General features: G+C 32.6%; 1 protein-coding gene across 1 annotated transcript in view; it reads right to left on the bottom strand.

Annotated features, from left to right (window-relative positions):
• Nucleotides 1–10,055, bottom strand: part of SLC15A5 (solute carrier family 15 member 5) — a 146,065-nt gene extending 136,010 nt beyond the window's left edge. Inside the window, exons 1-2 of the mRNA XM_074195312.1 lie at nucleotides 9,701–10,055; nucleotides 488–710 (exon numbers count right to left, since the gene is read on the bottom strand). Of these exons, the coding sequence (XP_074051413.1) occupies nucleotides 488–710; nucleotides 9,701–10,055 (578 nt within the window). The remainder of the gene's footprint in view (nucleotides 1–487; nucleotides 711–9,700) is intronic.
• Nucleotides 10,056–20,069: the final 10,014 nt, after the last annotated feature.

Genomic DNA, 20,069 nt, shown 5'->3' with positions numbered 1-20,069 from the left:
ATTGTGTGAAATAATACATGCAAAATTTTCAGTTCTCTACTATTATTGCTAATTAAATATATACTGGAATAAGGTTTTGAACCATATTTGAGTAATTAAGATTAACCCCAAACTCTCTACTTTATACTTAGGTGTAGCTAAGAACACCAAAGACATTATGCATCTCCAGGTGAAATATACAAACCTTCAGTGATCTAAACATTCATTTTCTTTATGTATTCTTAATGGAAGAATATATTTTTCTTGATCTTTTTGATTAAAGATCTTCAAACACAATTAAAAATAGTGCATTCCCATTTTATAGAAGAATAAAACTGTTTCATAGAAGTTATGGGACAAGTAATGTCTATTTTAGAGTACTTTGGAACTATTGTGTTAAAGGTCACAGCAATCTGCATCAGTTGTATATTCCAAAGCCTTAATTCAAATTAATTAAACAATAATATTTAGATAAATAATTTCTATAGTAAATTGTTTAGTTACCTACCAGGTAAAAAAAGACATTAGTTTTTTTGGTCCATACTTCTGAAGCCTGTAGGAACTTAGTGGACAGACAATGCTTCTTATTCCTCCAGTTCCAAGACAGGTAGCCATTAGTCCTAAATAGAACAGAATATTTTGTTCCTTTTTAGGTAGGCTGTGAATCATATAGTGATAGTCTACATAGAAATCTTCTGAGGGAAAAGCAACAACAGGTAGCATAGCAGTGCCTATGGGCAAAGCAAAAGACAAAATTAATTAAGTGTGAATAATCAATTAAGTTATGAATCAAGTTCTAAATTGTAATTTCTTTCTTTTAAAACAATTCTAATCTTTTTTTAAAAAAAGTATCTCAATACCACATTTCTAAGTTGAGATATTCAGTAACTATACAGTCATGAACACTCAACCTCCAGATATGAAAATTAGGTGAGTAAAATTTCTTGGGAGAAGTATTAACTACATTAAAACTATTCTATTGATTTTTTTGTCATAGCCATTTTTTTTATTGTTTTTAGCCCACCCCATTCAAAAGAACCATCCATTTATAACAAATAAGTGCAATCAAGTAAAATAAATCAACTTCTGACCATGTAAAGAGGTGCTTTGACTATTCAAAGGTATTAAATCACAAATTAGATGAGAGAGAACTTGATTGATTTTAGGTGTCACAGACCATTCTCAGTTTTGAAAACAATACATTAAAGATTCATTCTCCACCTTGAAATAAGCCCATAGTAAACCCTCTCTCTCACTCTATCTCTCTTATTTCCTTTATTCTGATTCTTTCTACTTTACTGTCTCCTTTCTTTTCTCATATACTGGAACTCACTATTAGATGTTGATCTAATTGGACTGGAATAGGGTTTTATGAGTTGACTTGAATAACACAATGTTGTAATGTGGTATGAAGGGCATCAGAGATGGGTATTCTTTATTTTTCCTTCAGAGGACTCCTAATTATCCATAGCACTGAGAATTAATATTATACAATTTGACTTTCTGATTCACATGTGTTAATTTTCTCCCTGCAGCAAGATTTTAAACTTGTTGAAGGCAGAGGACATCTTATATGGTTTATATATAATCACCCTGACTCATAGCACAGTGCTGGCCAAGTAGTAAACTTAGAATAAATACTCATTGTGTGACTATCATTGGCTCTTTTTCAAATACTATGAAAAATACACTTGTTAGATAGACAGAACTGGTATTTTTAACCTTGTTTCTTTTGACCTATCTCAAATGATAATAGTGATAGAGACCTTATGAGTATCAAGTCCTTTCCAGTTTAAAGAGCTGTACCAAAGGTAGGTAGAGGGATGTGGGGAATGGTTTTAGTAGGACAAACAATAATTGTAAAGGAAGTCTAGAAATAGTAACAGACCTGTCTCAAATATTTCATTTACCAAAATGAGAACTAGTGAAAGAGTGATATCTGAGCAAATTTTTGCCACTTATGTTTTAATCATTTGCCAAGTGTTCTCTAAATAACCAGACTGAATGTCACTAAAATATTTTACCATTAGAAAGTAACAATTCACAAATATATAAAAATACTTTCTTAAATTTGGATGTTTTGATCAATCAATGATTTTAATTTACTCTCCAGTCTATTGTTTTGTTTATTCTCTCTACATCATCAACTTAGTCCATTTGATGATCATATATATCCAGGATATTTTTCGCCACTTCTCATCTGTAAATTATTGTTGGCTGCATGGTATAATCTATGCAGAATAGTGTAGTAGAGAAAGCACAGAATTGGCAATTAGAAGATCTGGATTTTAATCCTGGCTCTGCTAGTTACTACTACTTATGCTACTTTGAGCAAGTCCATTAGTTTCTCTGTTTTATCTGTTTTGAATCTCATATAGGCTTTGGTCTTTCACTCTCAAGTCCCATATGTACCACCATGTCTAGTTCCTAGAACAAGGACCTCAGAGTCCCAGGGTAGCCCTGATGTGCTGATTCTAATGCTTTAGCTTATGAGTCCCACCAATGTGTTTGCTACTTGATAATGAAATGATATTGATTAGTCAGTGGGACAATTTGCTTTTAAAAAGTGTTATTTACTATGGTGATAAGACTGGAGAATGTGTGTGAGAAAGGTAAGATCAGATTAGTGCAAGCAAAACCATAAAAACTAAATTCTGATTTTAAAGAGATGGATAAAGAAGAAAAAAATCCAGTATCTTATTTAATGGAAGAAAACACAGATTATAAATCTAAATAAGAATGGATTAAAGTTTTTAACTTAAAAAAGTGGATGATAAAACTAAAGCCCAATAAACTTGCATACATCATATAGACATATGAATATTCAATTATATATATGTATATTTGTGTATATAATATATATATATATATGTATATATAATTTCACCAGAGTCACCAGCAGAATGAAAGTGATGAACTCAACTCATCAAAAAATCTATTGAGCTTTAGGGCATTTTTGAACAACCAGAATTGACATTATGATTTTAATGAAAATAATAATAAAAATTGATAATGTCAGAAAAGATTAGCAGGGCATGTTCATAATGTTCAAAATGCAACATAGGTAATGAAAAAAACCTATTATTTACAAAAAATAGGTACTAAATGACACCTTTATGAAATCATAAAGGAATAATAAAAGGTCACTGGAAGTAATGCAATAATTGTAAGAAAAATTCTTATTTCTCTTTTTGAAATGAATAAGTGTAATGGAAATATTTACAAGAAGCCAAATATAGAAATGAGCAGAATGGTGGGAAAAGTAGAATTGAATGACCTTTGGAAATTTCTGATGAATTATTAAAGAATATATATTTCATTCCATCAAATGTATTTTTATGAACATTGATTATATAATCCCAAATTTTTAAAGTACAGATAATAACAAGTTTCCTTTCCAAACCATAATATGATCAAGGTTTTTGTGCTGTTGTTTTCAGAGTCAATTCTAGAATCTGTACGTTTCCAAGGTAGCATAAACCAAACAGAGGTGTGGTCACTGCTCTCTTAGACTGCGCTCTGGTCTTTACTCAGTAAAAAGAACCTTGATCCCTTGCAATTGCAAGTGCTATGGCTATTTTTGATCTTGAAACTGTAACTAGGTCCCATATTTGCCTTCTGCCACATGCACTAGTGCTCTTCTTTGACCTGAAAAGAGACCCACAGCTACATATGGGAAATGTAATGGGGCTCTGCATTCATATCAGCAAAGGGTCCCCTGTAATTTCTTTCTGAGCAGTTGTCTGATCCTTTTACTCTCTGTGGGCTGAAAGCCCCTGAAACTGTTTCCGGGTCCGGGGTTGATGTTGCCAAGCTATATGTCAAACTCCGGACCTCATCCTAGTGTCACAGACCTCTCCTATTGATCATCTATATTGTCTTGATCTAGAAAAATATCTCACCCAACCTTTGTTCTACTTCCATTTCAGAATTTGATTTGAGGTATTATTTTAAAGTTGTTTGAAGGGGAATTTCAACTGAAGGATAGTTCATCTAAATTGCTGTCTATACTCAACTATCTTGGCTCCCAAAGACCATTTGTTATTAATATTTTCAAGTTCAGCATGCTTGATCCTAATTTGTATCACCACTGACTTATTCTCCACTGTACCAGGATGTTCTTCAAAAATCTGAGTATTGTATTCACTCTTTTCAAGAATTGTAATTTGAGTATCCCAGCTATACTTTGATTATTTTTTCATGTTTGATGTTGATGTTATATATTATTCACTGGCTTATATTCTTTAGTTTTTCCAAGCATGTCTGTTGTCTTCCCCATTAAATGTCAATATCAAGGCATCTATTTTACATCTCAAAGTGCTTAGAAAAGTGATAAAGCACAAGAAGAGGTCAATAAATGCTTAAAAGTCACATATTCATCAACTGATTTCATGGAATGTTGACATTGTTCTCAATTATTTTCTTGATTTCCCTTAACATTTAACAAATATCAACAAAGACTGGGGTTTGTAGCCTTTGCTTTCACCAGGTTTTCAACCTACATTTTTTATCCAATTATTTCTTGATATTCTTTACTCTATCTCTGTTTTGCAATTCCCAGTTTATGTTTTGTGGCCTACTCTCAATCACTCTGTCTCTTTCAAGGGACCTTTCTCATTTGACATGCTTCCTAAAGCTTTGTTACAACTCATAGTCATATGGTTTGACTAGTAGAATATTGGTAGAAAATATGGGATCTCTATTTTGGGGAGCTTTGGAATTATTAACTAATTTTTATAATTTATAAAGGTGATCCAGTCCACTACCATCTTCCTGATTAATTCCAGTCCTAAATTATTTTTCTTTGAAGTCTGTCTAGCTCATCTCCCTTTTCATCACAAGCCCCCCCCCCCCCACTCAATTAACTCCAGGGGCTTTCTACTAGTTCTAGAATAAAATATGATTTCCTCTGTGTTTTTCAAAATATTTCTCAGCATACCCTTTACTATTTTTCTAGTTTTCTTATGCCCTATTCCTTTCCATATATTCTGTGATCCAGTAACATTTATCTCGTTATTTTTCCTGGAACATGAATCAGTTTCCTACTGGTGTATTTTCACTGACTTCCAAGTCTGGAATACTCCCCTGCCTCATTTCTGCCTCCTGGTCTCCATAACATTTTCATATAGCATTCTACCTTCTGGAAAAAGTTTCTCCTATTCTTCCTTAATTTTAGTTCTTTCCCTCTGAGAATACTCTGAAGCTGTTCTGTCTTGTACATGTTTTTTGCATGTTGTCTCCTTCATTAGCCTATGGGATCTTTGAGAACATACAGTTTTTTCCTCTTTCTTATCTAATTTCTTGATTGACTAACTTATCAATTGTTCATCTTACTGATCTATTGTCTATCCAAGTGTCTATCATAATCTTAGCAAGAGGAATTTTTCATTCATTATTTTGCTCCAATAGTTATACCAATGTGTGTGTGTGTGTGTGTGTGTGTGTGTGTGTGTGTGTGTGTGTTTGATACAGCTTTCATTTAGGGGCTTCAAAAATGTATTAGCATGATAGTCCTGCATATAGTGTACCATACTCTAGATTTCATTATCCATAGGAAATTCTTATTCCATTTGAATGCTTCACTGGATCTCCTCTATTCAATGGTAAATACTTATAGTGAGCTTAAAGCTCCCTATTTTAGCTTTTTAAAAAAGAAATTATTTTATTTTTCCCCAATTAAATATCAAGACAATTTTTTGTCTTTACTTTTTAATATAGTATTTTATTTTTTCCAATTTTACATGTAGATATAGTTTTCAGTATTCATGCTTGTAAAATTTTCTCCCTTCCTTCCTTCCTTTTCCCAAGAAAGCAAGAAATTTGATAGAGGTTATACATACACAATTATGTTAAACATATTTCCATATACGTCATTAGCATTATTTTTTTTAAAAAAAGAAAGATTTTGAGTTCTAAATTTTTTTATTAAATTTCTTTTTTAATTTATTTAAGGCAATTGAGTTAAGTGACTTGCCCAAGGTCACAGAGCTAGCAACCATTAAGTGTCCAAGGCCAGATTTGAATTGGGATCCTCCCGACTCCAGGGCTGGTGTTCTATCCACTGTGCCACCTAGCTGCCCTGTTGATTTTCAAATTTTTCTCTATCCCTGTTTCCCCTTTCCTTTTTCAAATATGTTAGGTAATTTTAGATATCTTATTATATGCTATTATATGAAACATATTTTCATTTTAGTCATAGTTGTAGTAGAAGAAACAGATTGTAATGAAAAAAAACCAAAAAAATTGAACAAAATGAAAGAAAAAAAGTGTCCGTTTGAATTTAGAGTCCAGCAATTTTTTAATCTGGATGTGGATAGCATTTTCCTTCATTAGTTCTTTGCATCTATTGATCATTGTGCTGCTGAGAGGAACTGAGTTATTCATAATTGATCATCATACAATGTTGTCGATACTGTGATAATGTTTTCCTGGTTCTGCTCATTTTACGTTGATACAGTTCATATAAGTCTTTACAGGCTTTTCTGAAATCTGCTTTTCATCATTTCTTATTGCACAATAGTATTCCATTACATTGATATGTGACAACTTGTTCAAAAAGACTTCAATAAATGTTTTTGTACATTTAAGTCATTTTCCCTTTTTGATGATCTCATTGGTATATAGATCCAGTATTGGTATTGCTGGATCAAAAGGTATGCATTGTTTTATAACCTTTTGGGCATTGTTCCAAAATGCTCTCCAAAATGTTCCATGCAAAATGTTCATCAGTTCACAACTTCACCAACAATTCATTAGTATCCTAATTTTATCACATCCTCTCCAACAGTTGTTTTCTTTTTTTTTGTCATATTAGTCAATTTAATAGGTGTAAGGCTATGCTTCAGAGCTTATTTCATAGTTTGACTGAAATTAACAATCAAGATGTTGTTGAACAAAGTCATGTATATACATATATATATATATATATATATATATATATATATTTTCATGGAATCATGAATAGGTTTGGTATACAAAGGATATTTTTCTGGAAGTATATCTTTAAGTTTTGTTCTAACATTAGGCTCATATCTCAAAGACAACAAAGAAAGAAAAGGATCTATATTTTAGAAAAAAATAACTATAGTTTTTTATCAGTCCCAAACTGGAATGTCCTACTAATGAAGAATTCCTAAAACAATTGTGGTATTCCAAAAGAAATGATGAAATCAGGGGGCAGCTAGGTAACACAGTGGATAGAGTACCTGCCCTGGAGCCGGGAGGACCTCAGTTCAAATATGACCTTCGACACTTAATTCTAGACACTTAACCTAGCTATGCGAGCTTGGGCAAGTCACTAAACTCTGTTGCCCTGCAAACCAACAAACAAAAAAGAAATGATAAAATAAATAATTTAAAAATCCACTGATAAGATCTCTGTGTACAGATGAAAAGTGAAATTTCTAAAAGTAGAATATTTTATACAGTGGCAACACTGTGCAGAAAAACAGAACTTTGAAAGAATTTAGAACTGATCAATAAAATGATAAAATACAAGTCCAGAATACTGAAGATGAAAAATAGAGCCAATCTACTGTTAGAGATTTAAAATATACACACATAAATATTTGTATAAAAAGTTTGTTTATTTCTTTTATTTCTTAATGGAGTAAGACCTGGAAAAATTAACATGTAAGGAAAAAGGAAAAATGCTGAAAGAGTTGTACGGGAAAAAAAGCAGGTACATTAATGTAGTATTGGGAGAGCTGTGAACTGGTCTGACCTTTTTGGAAACCAATTTGGAACTGTGCCTGAAAAACTATTAAACTATGCATTTCTATTGATCCAGGGATACCACTAGTAAAAATATAACCTAGGAAAGACCAGAAAGTAAATTTGTTTTCAAATAGTAAACATGCACAAAAATATTTGTAGTATGTCTTTTCATGATAGCAGAAGTTGAAAACTGAGTGTTGTACATCAATTGGGGAACAATTAGATGAAAAACGTAGGGTATATGTATTGATAAAATGTAATGATTGTGTAATAATTTGAAGGAATTGGTTTTAGAAAACTGTGGGAAGATTTGTATGAAACTGGGGCAAAATGAAGTGAGCAGAACCATGAAACATATGAGAGCAACAGTACTGTAAAAACAAATAACTTTAAAAGTGCAAGGAATTCTGGTCAACACAAAAGAACCCACTACAATTGCATAAGACTCATGATGAAATACACTATCCTTTTCCAGAGGAAGACATGATGGACTTAGAATGCAAAATGAAGTATTTTTTTGGACATAGAAACTCTACAAATTTATATACACATTTGTAATGGGTTTTATTTTTCTGTTGTATAGGTAAAAGGGCGGGGGGAGAGATTGGAGGGAGATATTTCAAAACAGAAAATCAAATAAAATTTAGTTAAAGAAGAAGAAAAAGAAAAATATAGGACATAGGGAAGAGGAAGATAAAATAAATATTTATAATAAATAGATTTACTCATTGAACAATATACTCATAGCCAGCAAACACAAGCATAGTAGAATTTTTAAAAAATCCTAATCTTCCAATTAATTATACTGAGGCAAAAGTATAGTTTACCACAGATTATTGCATTAGAAAACTTGACCATTCTTTTTTAATATTCTCATTAAAAATACCTTTGATGTGAGTGTATCTTATTAAAATTCTATAAAGGGAAAAGGTGACATATAAGTTGACACTTGATATTTACTTGGTTACCTTTTTTTGGTGGTAGTAATGTTTCTTTCTTTGGCTATCTAGAAATTTGATTCCTCAACATCTTTACAAATTTTATAGCTTCTAACACAGACTTCCTCTCTCTCTCTCCTCTCTCTCTCTCTCTCTCTCTCTCTCTCTCTCTCTCTCTCTCTCTCTCTCTCTCATATATATACATATATATATATATATATATATATATATATATATATATATACTTGGTATAATCTATTTTCACAAATTGTTTTAGTACCATTTCAATAGATGCTTACTGAATGAAAATTATTGTATCCAAATGAGCCTTAAATGATAGAATACATCAAAGTGATTCATTTGAGCCTAAGAAAATCAGTTTGTGCTGGCTTCTCTACACCTACATTCACCAAAAAAATTTAGTTCTCAATAGTTCACAATAGTCTTGAACAATATATTTCCAGTACTAGAGTCCTCATTTCTCATTGCTGTGGATATACCTAAGAAGTCAGGAGACACTGTAGACTCTTTCTATACTCTACCATTTTTGTATACTACATGAGGCATGTTTTTAATAGTAAAAATGGGTATTTTCATAAGATAACTGAATTTCTTCACATTCTACATGTCCATATTTCACAAAGTATTACCTCTAATGGATTGTAGAAGTCTTTTTTTTCATAAAATGGAAGATCTACTTGTATTTTTTGAAAAGATGCTGACTACCTTTTTTCAGACATATAAGTATGTAGAAACAGAGATCCAAGGTTATTGATTCTTAAACTTTACAGAAAACCATAATATATAATAGTAGTTATGTAGTGCCTATGTTAATCAAAGTTGTACAAAAACCATACAAATAAATGCAAACATTTCACAAGTCATTAAAAACAAAAAACAACCTATCACCAATGTCATCCTAAACACTTAAGTATACATAAATTTAAGGAAAACATTTTCTCCAAACTGCCTATTTTAGATTGAGAGCAGAGAAGTAATCACATAAAGGATAAACTAATTTTAATATTTAAATCAAATTTTAAGCAATAGAAAGAAATGACACTAACCTACAAAGTGTAGAAATAAACAAAGATATACCAGTTTGGTCCTCTCCAGGCAGGAATCAGCCAGGCATCCCACAAACACAGGCATGAGCATGGAAGTCCCAATGAAACTGAGGTTCACAATGACTGCTTGATAATTGTGATAGCCTAGCTTCACAGTGCAAAAAATAATCATATTACAGACAATGGCAAAAAAAGTAAACCTTTCACACAACTCCACCAGCAACAAACAGATCTGAGCCTGAAATTTTTTCTTGGTCTGTGATACAGGGAAATCACTGACATCCTTTTGCTTCTTCTCTTTTGGGTGATTTAGAAGAAATTTTTCTTGAAGGCTTTTAAAGTTTCTATCAGGCATGACTAGTATCTCCTTGAACAAGGCAAGCATAAATGGTTTAAATTTGTGGGTTTTTTCCTCCTGCCCTCTTAATGAAATAAGATCTTTGCTTTGAATTTCACATCTCCATGTTACAATTTTGTAGTATTCTTTACACATTAATGTTATTCATTTTGGTGATCTGAGAGCACAATATACACAACTATTTAAACTTCTATCATCACCAGTTGTGTCCAAATCTGATTTGTTTGTTTAATTAGCTTATTTGTACTCTTCCTCCCCTAAAATATATTGAATTACATGAATCTAGTTGAATATGTGTGGGAACTCATCTGCTTTACACTGATAAAGGTTTAAATTGCAGGGTAGGTGAAGAAATATTTCAGGAGAATTTGAACAGTAGATCAAGAAATAATTTGAGTCTAATAATTTCTGATTCTTTAATTAAAAAAGCCCAAACAGTACAAAGGAATAAAGAATATCTGTTTTGGAGAGTGTGATATCTTATCATTATTACATTTCTTATTTTTGGTTGAAATTCAGATAAGGAAGTTAATTAGGTAACAAAAATGCTAGTACTTTAGGTAGCTGGCTGGGTTTATAATAGAGTAATCTGAGTTCATTAAGGAAATGGGAAAATACTAAACAAAAGGTAATGTGAGAATGTTTTTATAAACTAGTGACCAGGAATATAGAAACAAAGAAGGTACTTTTGGATAAGGGATGATTGGCTCTTTAGTCATCTAAGTGAGTGGATAATGGAATGGAGTTTTGGAAGGTAGGTGTTTACCAATCAAATCTAACAACAGTAAGAAGAAAATACTTCAAATTTCAAAGTATACAAACATTAACTATAACAGGAGGTTTATGGTGCCAGCTTTATTTAGCTTTATAAAGAACACTGGATTTGGAAGCAAGGGAATTGGTTAGAGCAATGACTTTGAGGCAGCCAATGGATCACAGAGTGCCCTCTTCCCACAAGGTGTCCAGCTTTAGGCTCAGATTGATGGGGTTCAATCTCAGAAAGAGCCTGTTCTCTAAAGAGAAGACTTTTTTCTCAGTTGATATTTTATTTTTCCAATTACATGTTTTGAAAGTTTTTCTACATTCATCCATATACATATGTATATTTTAAAGTTACATAATTTCATTCCTCCCTTTCCACTTCTCCTACCCTCAGAGGCAAACAGTCAGGTGAATAATGTATAAATACATTTCTGTTTAACATGTTTACAGTTTAGGAATTTTCAGTAAAAGGAATTAAGATTAAGGAAAAGAAAGAAAACCATAAAATAGGAAAGAAATACATAAGAGAAAATTTTACAAAGGTAAGTGTATTGTTCATTCATATTTTATGTGTTTTTGGTTCATTTTTTTTGTTTTGGTTTTCTTCTCTGGATTGTCCATAGGTGGTCTCTTAGGCTTATCCTAGCTCTTTGAACTGCTGAGAGGAACTGTAATGTGTACAATGTTCTCTTGGTTCTGCTCCCTTCACTCAGCATAATTTCCTGTAATTCATTCCATTCTTCTCTAGAGTCTGACCATTTATGGTTTCTTATAGAACAATAGTATTCCATAACATTCAAATACTATGGCTTGTTTAGCCTTTCCCCAGTTGATGGGCATGTGCTCAATTTTCAATTCTTTGTCACTACAAAAAAGAGCTGCAATGAATATTTTGGAACATGTAGGACTTTTTACCATTTTTTTGTGATTTCTTTTGGATATACAACACAATATTGGAATTGCTGGGTGAAAGGGTGTGATCAGTTTTATTGCTCTTTGCGTATAGTTCCATATTGCTCTCTAGAATGGTTGACTGAGTGAGTATTTCTTAATCTGTTAATTGATCCATGGTGTCACACTTTATGCACAAATCCCATATCCATTTTGACCTTATAGGTATAAGGTGTGAGATGTGGATTTTGCCTAGTTTTAGTCACAGTATTTCCAACAATTTTTTTTTGTCAAATACTGAGTCTTTGTGTTTGTCAAGCAGCAGATTACTGTACTCATTTACTACTGTTTCTTTTGAACATATCCTAATCCACTGACCCACGACTCTATTTCTCAACCAGAACCAGGCAGTTTTGATTACTGTTGTTTTATAGTATAATTTTAGATCTGGCAAAGCTAGGCTACCCTTTATTTTACTTTTTTTTCATTTCCCTTGATATTCTCAACCTTTTGTTGCTCCAGATGACTTTTGTTTCTATTTTTTCCAGCTCAGGAAAGTAGTTATTTGGTAGATTGATTGGTATGGCACTGAATAAGTAATTTAATTTGGATAGAATGGTCAATTTTATTACATTAGCTCAACCTAACTATGAGCATTTGACATTTTTCCAATTATTTAGATCTGATTTCCAATTATTTAGATCTGACTTTATTTGGGTGAGAAGTGTTTTATAATCGTATTTCTGTATTTGTCTTGATAGGTAGAGTCTCAAGTATTTAATGCTGTCTATAGTTATTTTAAATTAACTACCTCTTGTTATTGGACTTTGTTTTTCATATAAAGAAATGTTGATTATTTATGTATATTTATTTATATCCTTCTACTTTACTGAATTTGTTCATTGTGTCAAGTAGTTTTTTTAGATGATTTTCCCAGGTCCTCTAATTATACCATCATATCACCTGCAGAGTGAAAGCTTTGATTTCTCATTGTCAATTCTGATTCCTTCAATTTCTTGTTCTCTTATTGCTGAAGCTAACATTTCTAGCATTATATTGAACTGAAATGATGATAATAGGCATCCTTGTTTTACCGCTGATCTTATTGGAAATGCTCCTAGTTTATACTCATCACCTATATTATTGATTAATGATCTTAGATAGATACTGTTTATCATTTTAAGGAAAACTCCATTTATTCTTATACTTTCCAAGTCTTTTTAATAGGAATGGATATTGTATTTTATCAAAGGCTTTTGTAGAATCTTTTGAAATAATCATATGAATTCTGTCGATTCTGTTACTGATATGTTGAATTATGTTGAGTGTTTTCCTAACACTGAACCATCCTTGCCTACCTGGTAGAAATCCTATCTGATCATGGTGTATCATCCTAGTAATAATTTGCTGTAGTCTCTTTGATAAAATACTATTTAAGATTTTTGCATGAATTTTCCTTAGTGAGAGTGGTCTGTGATTTTGTCTGTTTTGGTTCTTCCAGGTTTAGGTATCAGAACCATATTGGTGTCATAAAAGGAAATTGGTAGAACAACTTATTTTAAAAAAAGTTTATGTAGAATAGGAATTAATTGTTCCTTAAATGTGTGGTAGAATTCACTTGTAAATCCATCTGATCCTGGAGACTTTTTCTTAGGAGTTTATTTCTGAAATGGAGTTATTTTAGTATTTTATTTCCTGTTCTGTTAATCTGGACAGTTTGCAGTTTTTTGTAAATATTCATCCATTTCACTCAGCTTATCAAATTTACTGGCATACAGTTCAGCAACAGAGCTCCAAATCATCTCTTTAATTTCCTCCTCATTGGTTGTTAGTTGGCCAATCTCATTTTTGATACTAGTAATTTGATTATCTTCTTTCTTTTTTAAAACAGATTTAACCAAAGGTTTCTCTATTTTATTGGCTTTTCATAAAACCAACTCAGTTTTATTTATTAGATTAACAGTTTTCTTGCTTTCAGTTTTATTAGTTTCTCCCTTGATATTCAGAATTCTAGTAGTTCAAATTCATTGATCTCCTCTTTCTTTTATTCATGTAAGCATTTAGAGATATAAAATTTTCTCTTAAATATGCCTTGACTACATCTCATAAATTTTGGTATTATGTCTCATTGTTACCATTTTTTTGGATGTAATGATTGATTATTTCTATGATTTGCTGTTTGATCTGCTTGTTATTTAAAACTAAACTATTCAGTTTCCAATTAATTTTTGGTTTATCTTTCCAGGACTCTTTATTATATGTAATTTTTATTGCATCCTAATCTGAAAAGCATGCATTTATTATTTCTTCCTTTCTGCATTTGATTAGAAGATTTGTATGGTATGGGTGCCATATACTGCAGAGAAAAACATATTCTCCCCCATATTCCCTCCTTCTAGCTCCCCAACCAGGGTACTTAAAGCCTTCATTTTTATTCTCATTAAGTTTTGTCCAGAGGTCTATCTAGAAAACTCAAGTTTTCTAAGATTTCATTCACCTTCTTAATTTCCTTCTTTTTTGTGGTTAGATTTATCTAGTTCTAAGAGAGGTGGGTTGAGGTCCCCCATTATTAAAGTTTTGTCTATGTCTCCTTTTAATTTATTCATCTTTTCCTGCAGGAACTTGGATGTTATATCACTAGGTGCATACAAATTTAATAATGATATAGCTTCATTCCCTATGATGTCTTTTAAGAAAATACAGTTTCCTTCCTTATCTCTTTTAATGTAATTGATTTTTGCTTTTGCTTTATCTTAGAGCAGGATTGCTACTGCGATGCTTTTTTTTTACTTCACTTGAAGCATAATATATTTTGTTCCAGTCTTTTACCTTTACCCTGTATGTCTCCCCACTTCAATGCTTTTCATTTCTGTTTTATTGGACAGTTCATTCAATTCATATTTACAGTTAAGATTACTAATTCTTTATTTCCCCCCATGCTTTATTTAACTTTTAATTTTTTTCTTTCCTTTACTCTTATTTCTCCTCACCAAAGTTTTACTTCCTTTCCTCTTTAACTTTTGTTTTAAAATTTAACTTTCATTATATTTTCACTTACACTTTTGTCTTCCCTTTTATCAGTCCCTTCTTCCCTTTTCTTTCCCTTCCCCCCCTTCTATGTAAAGCAGGTTGGATTGTTAAACAAAGTAGGAATGTATCTTATTCCCTCTCTGAGTCAAATCTATTGAATAGAATTTACTCAGTTTTTACACCCTCTCTTCTTTCCCTCTACTATAATAGGTCTTTGTGCCTCTTTACATGGTGTTATTTATCCATAGAAGTACTATCAATTAAGTACCATCAATCAAATTACCATCAGTCAAAGTTTGAATAACTGATTACTTGATAAGCTCAAATACTATCAAAATTCATTCACAGATTTATTTATTGATTGGTTGATAAGCAACATGGTCTCGTAGATGCTATGTACCCTCCCCTCTTCTGTCTCATTAGAAATACACTTCTCAAGAGTCATAAATCACATCAAATTATAATCATTCTATACATCACCCCCTTTTAAAGTACCTTCTAAGGACCCACAATCCTCATGAAGCAAAGTATCATTCAAAGCCAAATAATGGGACAGCTAGGTGGCACAGTGAATAGAGCACCAGCCCTGGAGTCAGGAGGCTCTGAATTCAAATGTGGCCTCAGACCATTAATAATTACCTATCTGTGTGACTTTGGGCAAGGCACTTAACCCCATTGCCTTGCAAAAACCTAAAAAAGTCAAATTATTCCATGAACCATTATACCCTTTCCCCAAACATAATCTCTCCCATATCCCCCCCTTTTAGCTCCCCTGTCAGGGAACTTAAATCCTTGTTCACTGAAGTATGGGTGAAGCCCTACTCTTCTAAGTAGGTTCCCACCTTTGGCTAGTAAAGTCACTTCTGATTTAATTAACTATAGAGTCTCTAAGTGCTCTAAGTACTGGGCCACTCTGAAGGTCTCTTAAGAACTTTACACTTGGTTATAAGGTTGGTTGATTCTTGTCCTTTGTTATCAAAGAAGACAAAAATGACATTGCTATGTTTGAGCCAAATTACAGGAGTGTCTGACTATGACTGATCAGACCAATATTAGCTCAGAATGCTCTACCACAGATTGGGCCCAAATAGTCCATGTGAAACCTGAAGTGTGTATTCTAAATGTAAGTATGTCATGTTTCCTTTAAACTCTTTCAATTCTGCCTTCCTCAGAGAGAATAACACCCTCTCTGATGAGGATCTGCCATGCTGGATGATTCTGTGCCAGCTTCTCCCATGCTGTACAAGCAGTTCTAAAGCCCTTCAATGAAACTTTCAAGATATCTCAGTATTGCTCCTTCTGACTCCCTTGGGAGCACTTGTCCTGTGTGATTTCTCCATAAAATAGATTTTTGGGCAAGTGTACATTTGGCATTTTAACAACATGTCCAGATGTGGGAGACTCCAACTCCAGATCACCCAGTATAGGGTGCCCTCATCAGAGAAAATACTAAGCTTTATGAGCAAAGCAGAATAAAAGTAGGTCAAAGAAAAGTGAGACATATACGTTTGAAGTAAACACCACTACTGTTCATCTGGCCTTTTTGTCTCAAATATAGAAATGTCATCTTGGTCCTCTTCAATGTAAAGATGAGAACCAACCATAAACATCTCCCTTAAATCCAGTCTCTTCAAATATTTAACCCTCCCATCTATCCTAAAAGAAATTCAATTCTCAAGAGTTACAATTGTTATATCTTCCCTTATAGGGTGGCATGCTATTTGATGCTCTTGACAAACATTTGTTTTGGGTTTTTACCCCTTCTTGTGACATTTGGAAGTTGAATTCTCTGTTCAGTTCTGGTCTTTTTATTAGGAAATTTTGGAAGTCCTTTATTTCACTGAACATTTATCTTTTCCCCAGAAACCATATAGAAACCAATTTCTATATGGTTTCCCCATAATATGCTGAATTTTGCAGGGCAGTAAATTTTTGGTTGTAATTCAATGTCCTTTATACTCTGGTATATGGTATTCCAGGTCCACCTGTCCTTCAGTGTTGAAACTGATAAGTCTTGTGCAAATCTGATTGTGTTTCCTTTGTATTTAAGTTGTTTCTTTTTGCTGCTTGTAATATTTTTCCTTTATTTGAGAATTCTGGAATTTGTCTATGATAGACCTTGGAGTTTTTAGCCTGGAGAATCTTTCTAGTGGAGTTTTATATATTCTTCCAATGGCTATTTTGTCTTCTTTTTTTATTTTTTATTTTTTGCAAGGCAAACGGGATTAAGTGGCTTGCCCAAGGCCACACAGCTAGGTAATTATTAAGTGTCTGAGACCAGATTTGAACCCAGGTACTCCTGACACCAGGGCCCATGCTTTATCCACTATGCCACCTAGCAGCCCCGCTATTTTGTCTTCTAACCCTAGCAGATGTAGATAGCTTTTCCCAGATAATTTCCCAGATAATTTGTTTTGATCTAGGCTTTCTAGTAGTTCAGTGATTCCTAAATTATTTCTTCTGGATCTATTTTCCAGGTCATTTGTTTTTCCTAAAATGAACTTTACATTTTCTTCAATTTGCTCAACCTTTTAACTTTTTTTTGATGGAATCTTGTTTTCTCATAGATTCATTAGTTTCTATTTATGCAATTCTAATTTTTAGTGTTTAATTTTCTTCAGTTAGCTTTTTTGTTTCCTTTTCCAGTCAGTTAATTTTATTCTTTGCTGAGTTGCATTCCTTTACCAGTTGGTTGATTTTATTTTTTGATGAGTTATATTATTTTTCCAGTTGGTTTTTTTATTTTTAAAGGACTTTATTTTCCTCTGCCCCTAGAGTCACTTCTAATTTAATTAACTATAAAGTCTCAAAGTTCCCTAAGTACTGGAAAATTTCTAAGGTCCCTCAAGAACTTTACAATTGATTGTAGGTTATGAGACATTGGCTCAGGAATGCCTAACATATGATGTCCTATTCAGAGAAAGTACTAAGTTTTGTGAACAAAGCAGAATTAAAATAGGTTAGAGGAAATTGAGACATATAAGTTTAGAGCAAACACTCCTGCTTTTCATCTCAAACATAGTGATGTGATCTTGGTCCTCTTCTATGCAATTACAAGAACCAATCATACCTATGTACTCTAAATCCAATCTCTTAAATTATATTCAAACCTTTAACTATCCTTAGAGAAATACAGTTCCCAAGAGTTATAAGTATTACATCTTCCTTTATAGATTTGTATAAAATCTGATGGTTTTTCACTATTATTTGTTATGTTTTATTTTGTTTATTCCCTTCTTTGGTTGTGTATTTGGCAATTGAACTCTCTGTTCAGTTCTGGTTTTTCATCAGGAAATTTTGGAAGTCCTCTGTTTTGTTGAAAAATTCATCTTTTCACCTGACAGTATATGCTCTTTTTTGCAGAGCAGTAAATTCTTGGTTGTAATCCAAGGTCTCTTACACTCTTATACATGGTATTCCAGGTCTTCTGACCCTTCAGTGTTGAAGCTGATAAGTCCTGTGTATGTATGTATGATTTTTGGTTTCTTTGTATTTAAATTGCTTCCTTTTTTACTGTCTGCAATGTTTTCTCTTTTATTTGAGAATTCTGGAATTTGGCTATGGTAGCCCTTGGGGTTTTTATCCTGGGGTCTCTTTCTGGAGGAGTTCTGTGCATTCTTTCAATGACTATTTTGTCTTCTTGCTTTAGCAGATTTACATAGTTTTCTCTGACAATTTCCTGCAAGATGTTTCCAGGTTCTTATTTTGATCTAGGCTTTCTAGTAGTCCAGTGATTCCTAAGTTATCTGTCCTGGATCTATTTTCCAGTCACTTGTTTTTTCTAAAAGTTACTTTACACTTTAGCCTTTTTATTTTATTTGATGGGATCTTGTAGTCTTGTAGATTCATTGGATTCTATTTGCTCAATTCTAATTTTTGTTTTATTTTCTTCAATTTACTTTTGTGTTTCCTTTCCCAGTAGGTCAATTTTGTTTTTTGAAGAATTACATTCTTTTTCCAGTTGCTTATTTTTACTTTTAAAAGAGTTGATTTCATTGGTTAATTTTTCATAATTTTCATGCATGACTCATTTTTTTTCCATTTTTCTTCTTCCTCTCTTCTTTGGTTCTTGAATTCTTTTTTAAGCTTTTCTATTAGCTTTTTAATTTGAGTTCAATTCATAGACTCTTTTGAGACTTCCTGTGTGAGTAATTTTTCACTACTTTCTTCTTGCAAGGTTGTATTATCATCTTTATTTCCATGTTAGCTTTCTAGAGTGAGCACTCTTTTAACTTTTTTGTTCTTCTTGAAATGTCTGAGCTCTAATATTAGGGTATGAAGAGTATAGATCCAAGCTTTATATACTGGGGCTGGGGTATTATCCCTGGCTTGTTGTTGGCCAAGATGTTGCTTGTGCATTCCAGCCCTTATCTTTGTAGAGGGTTTTGTTCTCTCCTTTAGCTCCAGGTTCTGTTTATGCAGTGGTTTGTTTCCAACCAAATCCTGTCTTTTACCCTGGTGTTCCCAGCATTCAGATTTTGGGGTTGAGACCCTCCCTGCTGGCTTGCTCTATAGCTGTTGGGACCTTTGTTGTTAATCTGTTGGAATTTGTACTGTAACAAAAAGCCTCCTGTTGACTTTTCTGCTCCCTCCATCAGCTGGTCTTTACTCCCCCCCCCCCCAAGAGACAGGCCCTCATTGAAAATCCTTTACAATGTCTACCATTGAAAATTTATTTAGATATTTTCTTTTTGGGTGATATTTGTGGTTTTAATGTCTGTGCAGAAGAAGTTTCATTTAGCTTTGTGTAGGGAAAAGTTCCAGGAGCATGCTAGCTTCATGTTGCCATCTTGACTCTGCCTCGGATGTTCATAAGAAAAGGCTTTTTAAAAAACATTTTATTGCACTATCTGACACAAAACACTTGGAATCCCAAACTAAAATTGTTGTAGGAGAAACTTCAAAACAAAATGTAAGCATGACATATGACTACAGTCTCCCTGAAAGGGATTAATAAGTTTTCAGATATGACAGTTATCTCCTTCACAAAATTTACTAGTCATAAGCATACATTGACAAAAACTTAAAATATGAAATAGTAACAAAAATTTTAGGCATTGGATAAGTAATAGTAGACATTTTAATGCAATAGGGCTAATGTAGCCCAATATGCATTACTGAGATGTGGTTAAAATGTCACTAATGATTAGACTATAAATCTGGATAGGTATGCCTGATTTAAAAGAAAAGGGATAGATAAAATTTTTGCTCTAAGTGATAACTGCATTTTTAAAAATTATATTAAACTGAGAAAACCTAGGAATCAGAGTGGGAAAAGTAAGATAGTGAGTATTTAGGTAAAGATCAAAAGAGAGAGAGAACTGATTT

This window comes from Macrotis lagotis, chromosome 7 (assembly GCF_037893015.1).
Source record: "Macrotis lagotis isolate mMagLag1 chromosome 7, bilby.v1.9.chrom.fasta, whole genome shotgun sequence".
Taxonomy (NCBI): domain Eukaryota; kingdom Metazoa; phylum Chordata; class Mammalia; order Peramelemorphia; family Peramelidae; genus Macrotis; species Macrotis lagotis.
Note: the sequence above shows the minus strand (reverse complement) of the source record. Positions and strands in the feature narration are given on the sequence as shown.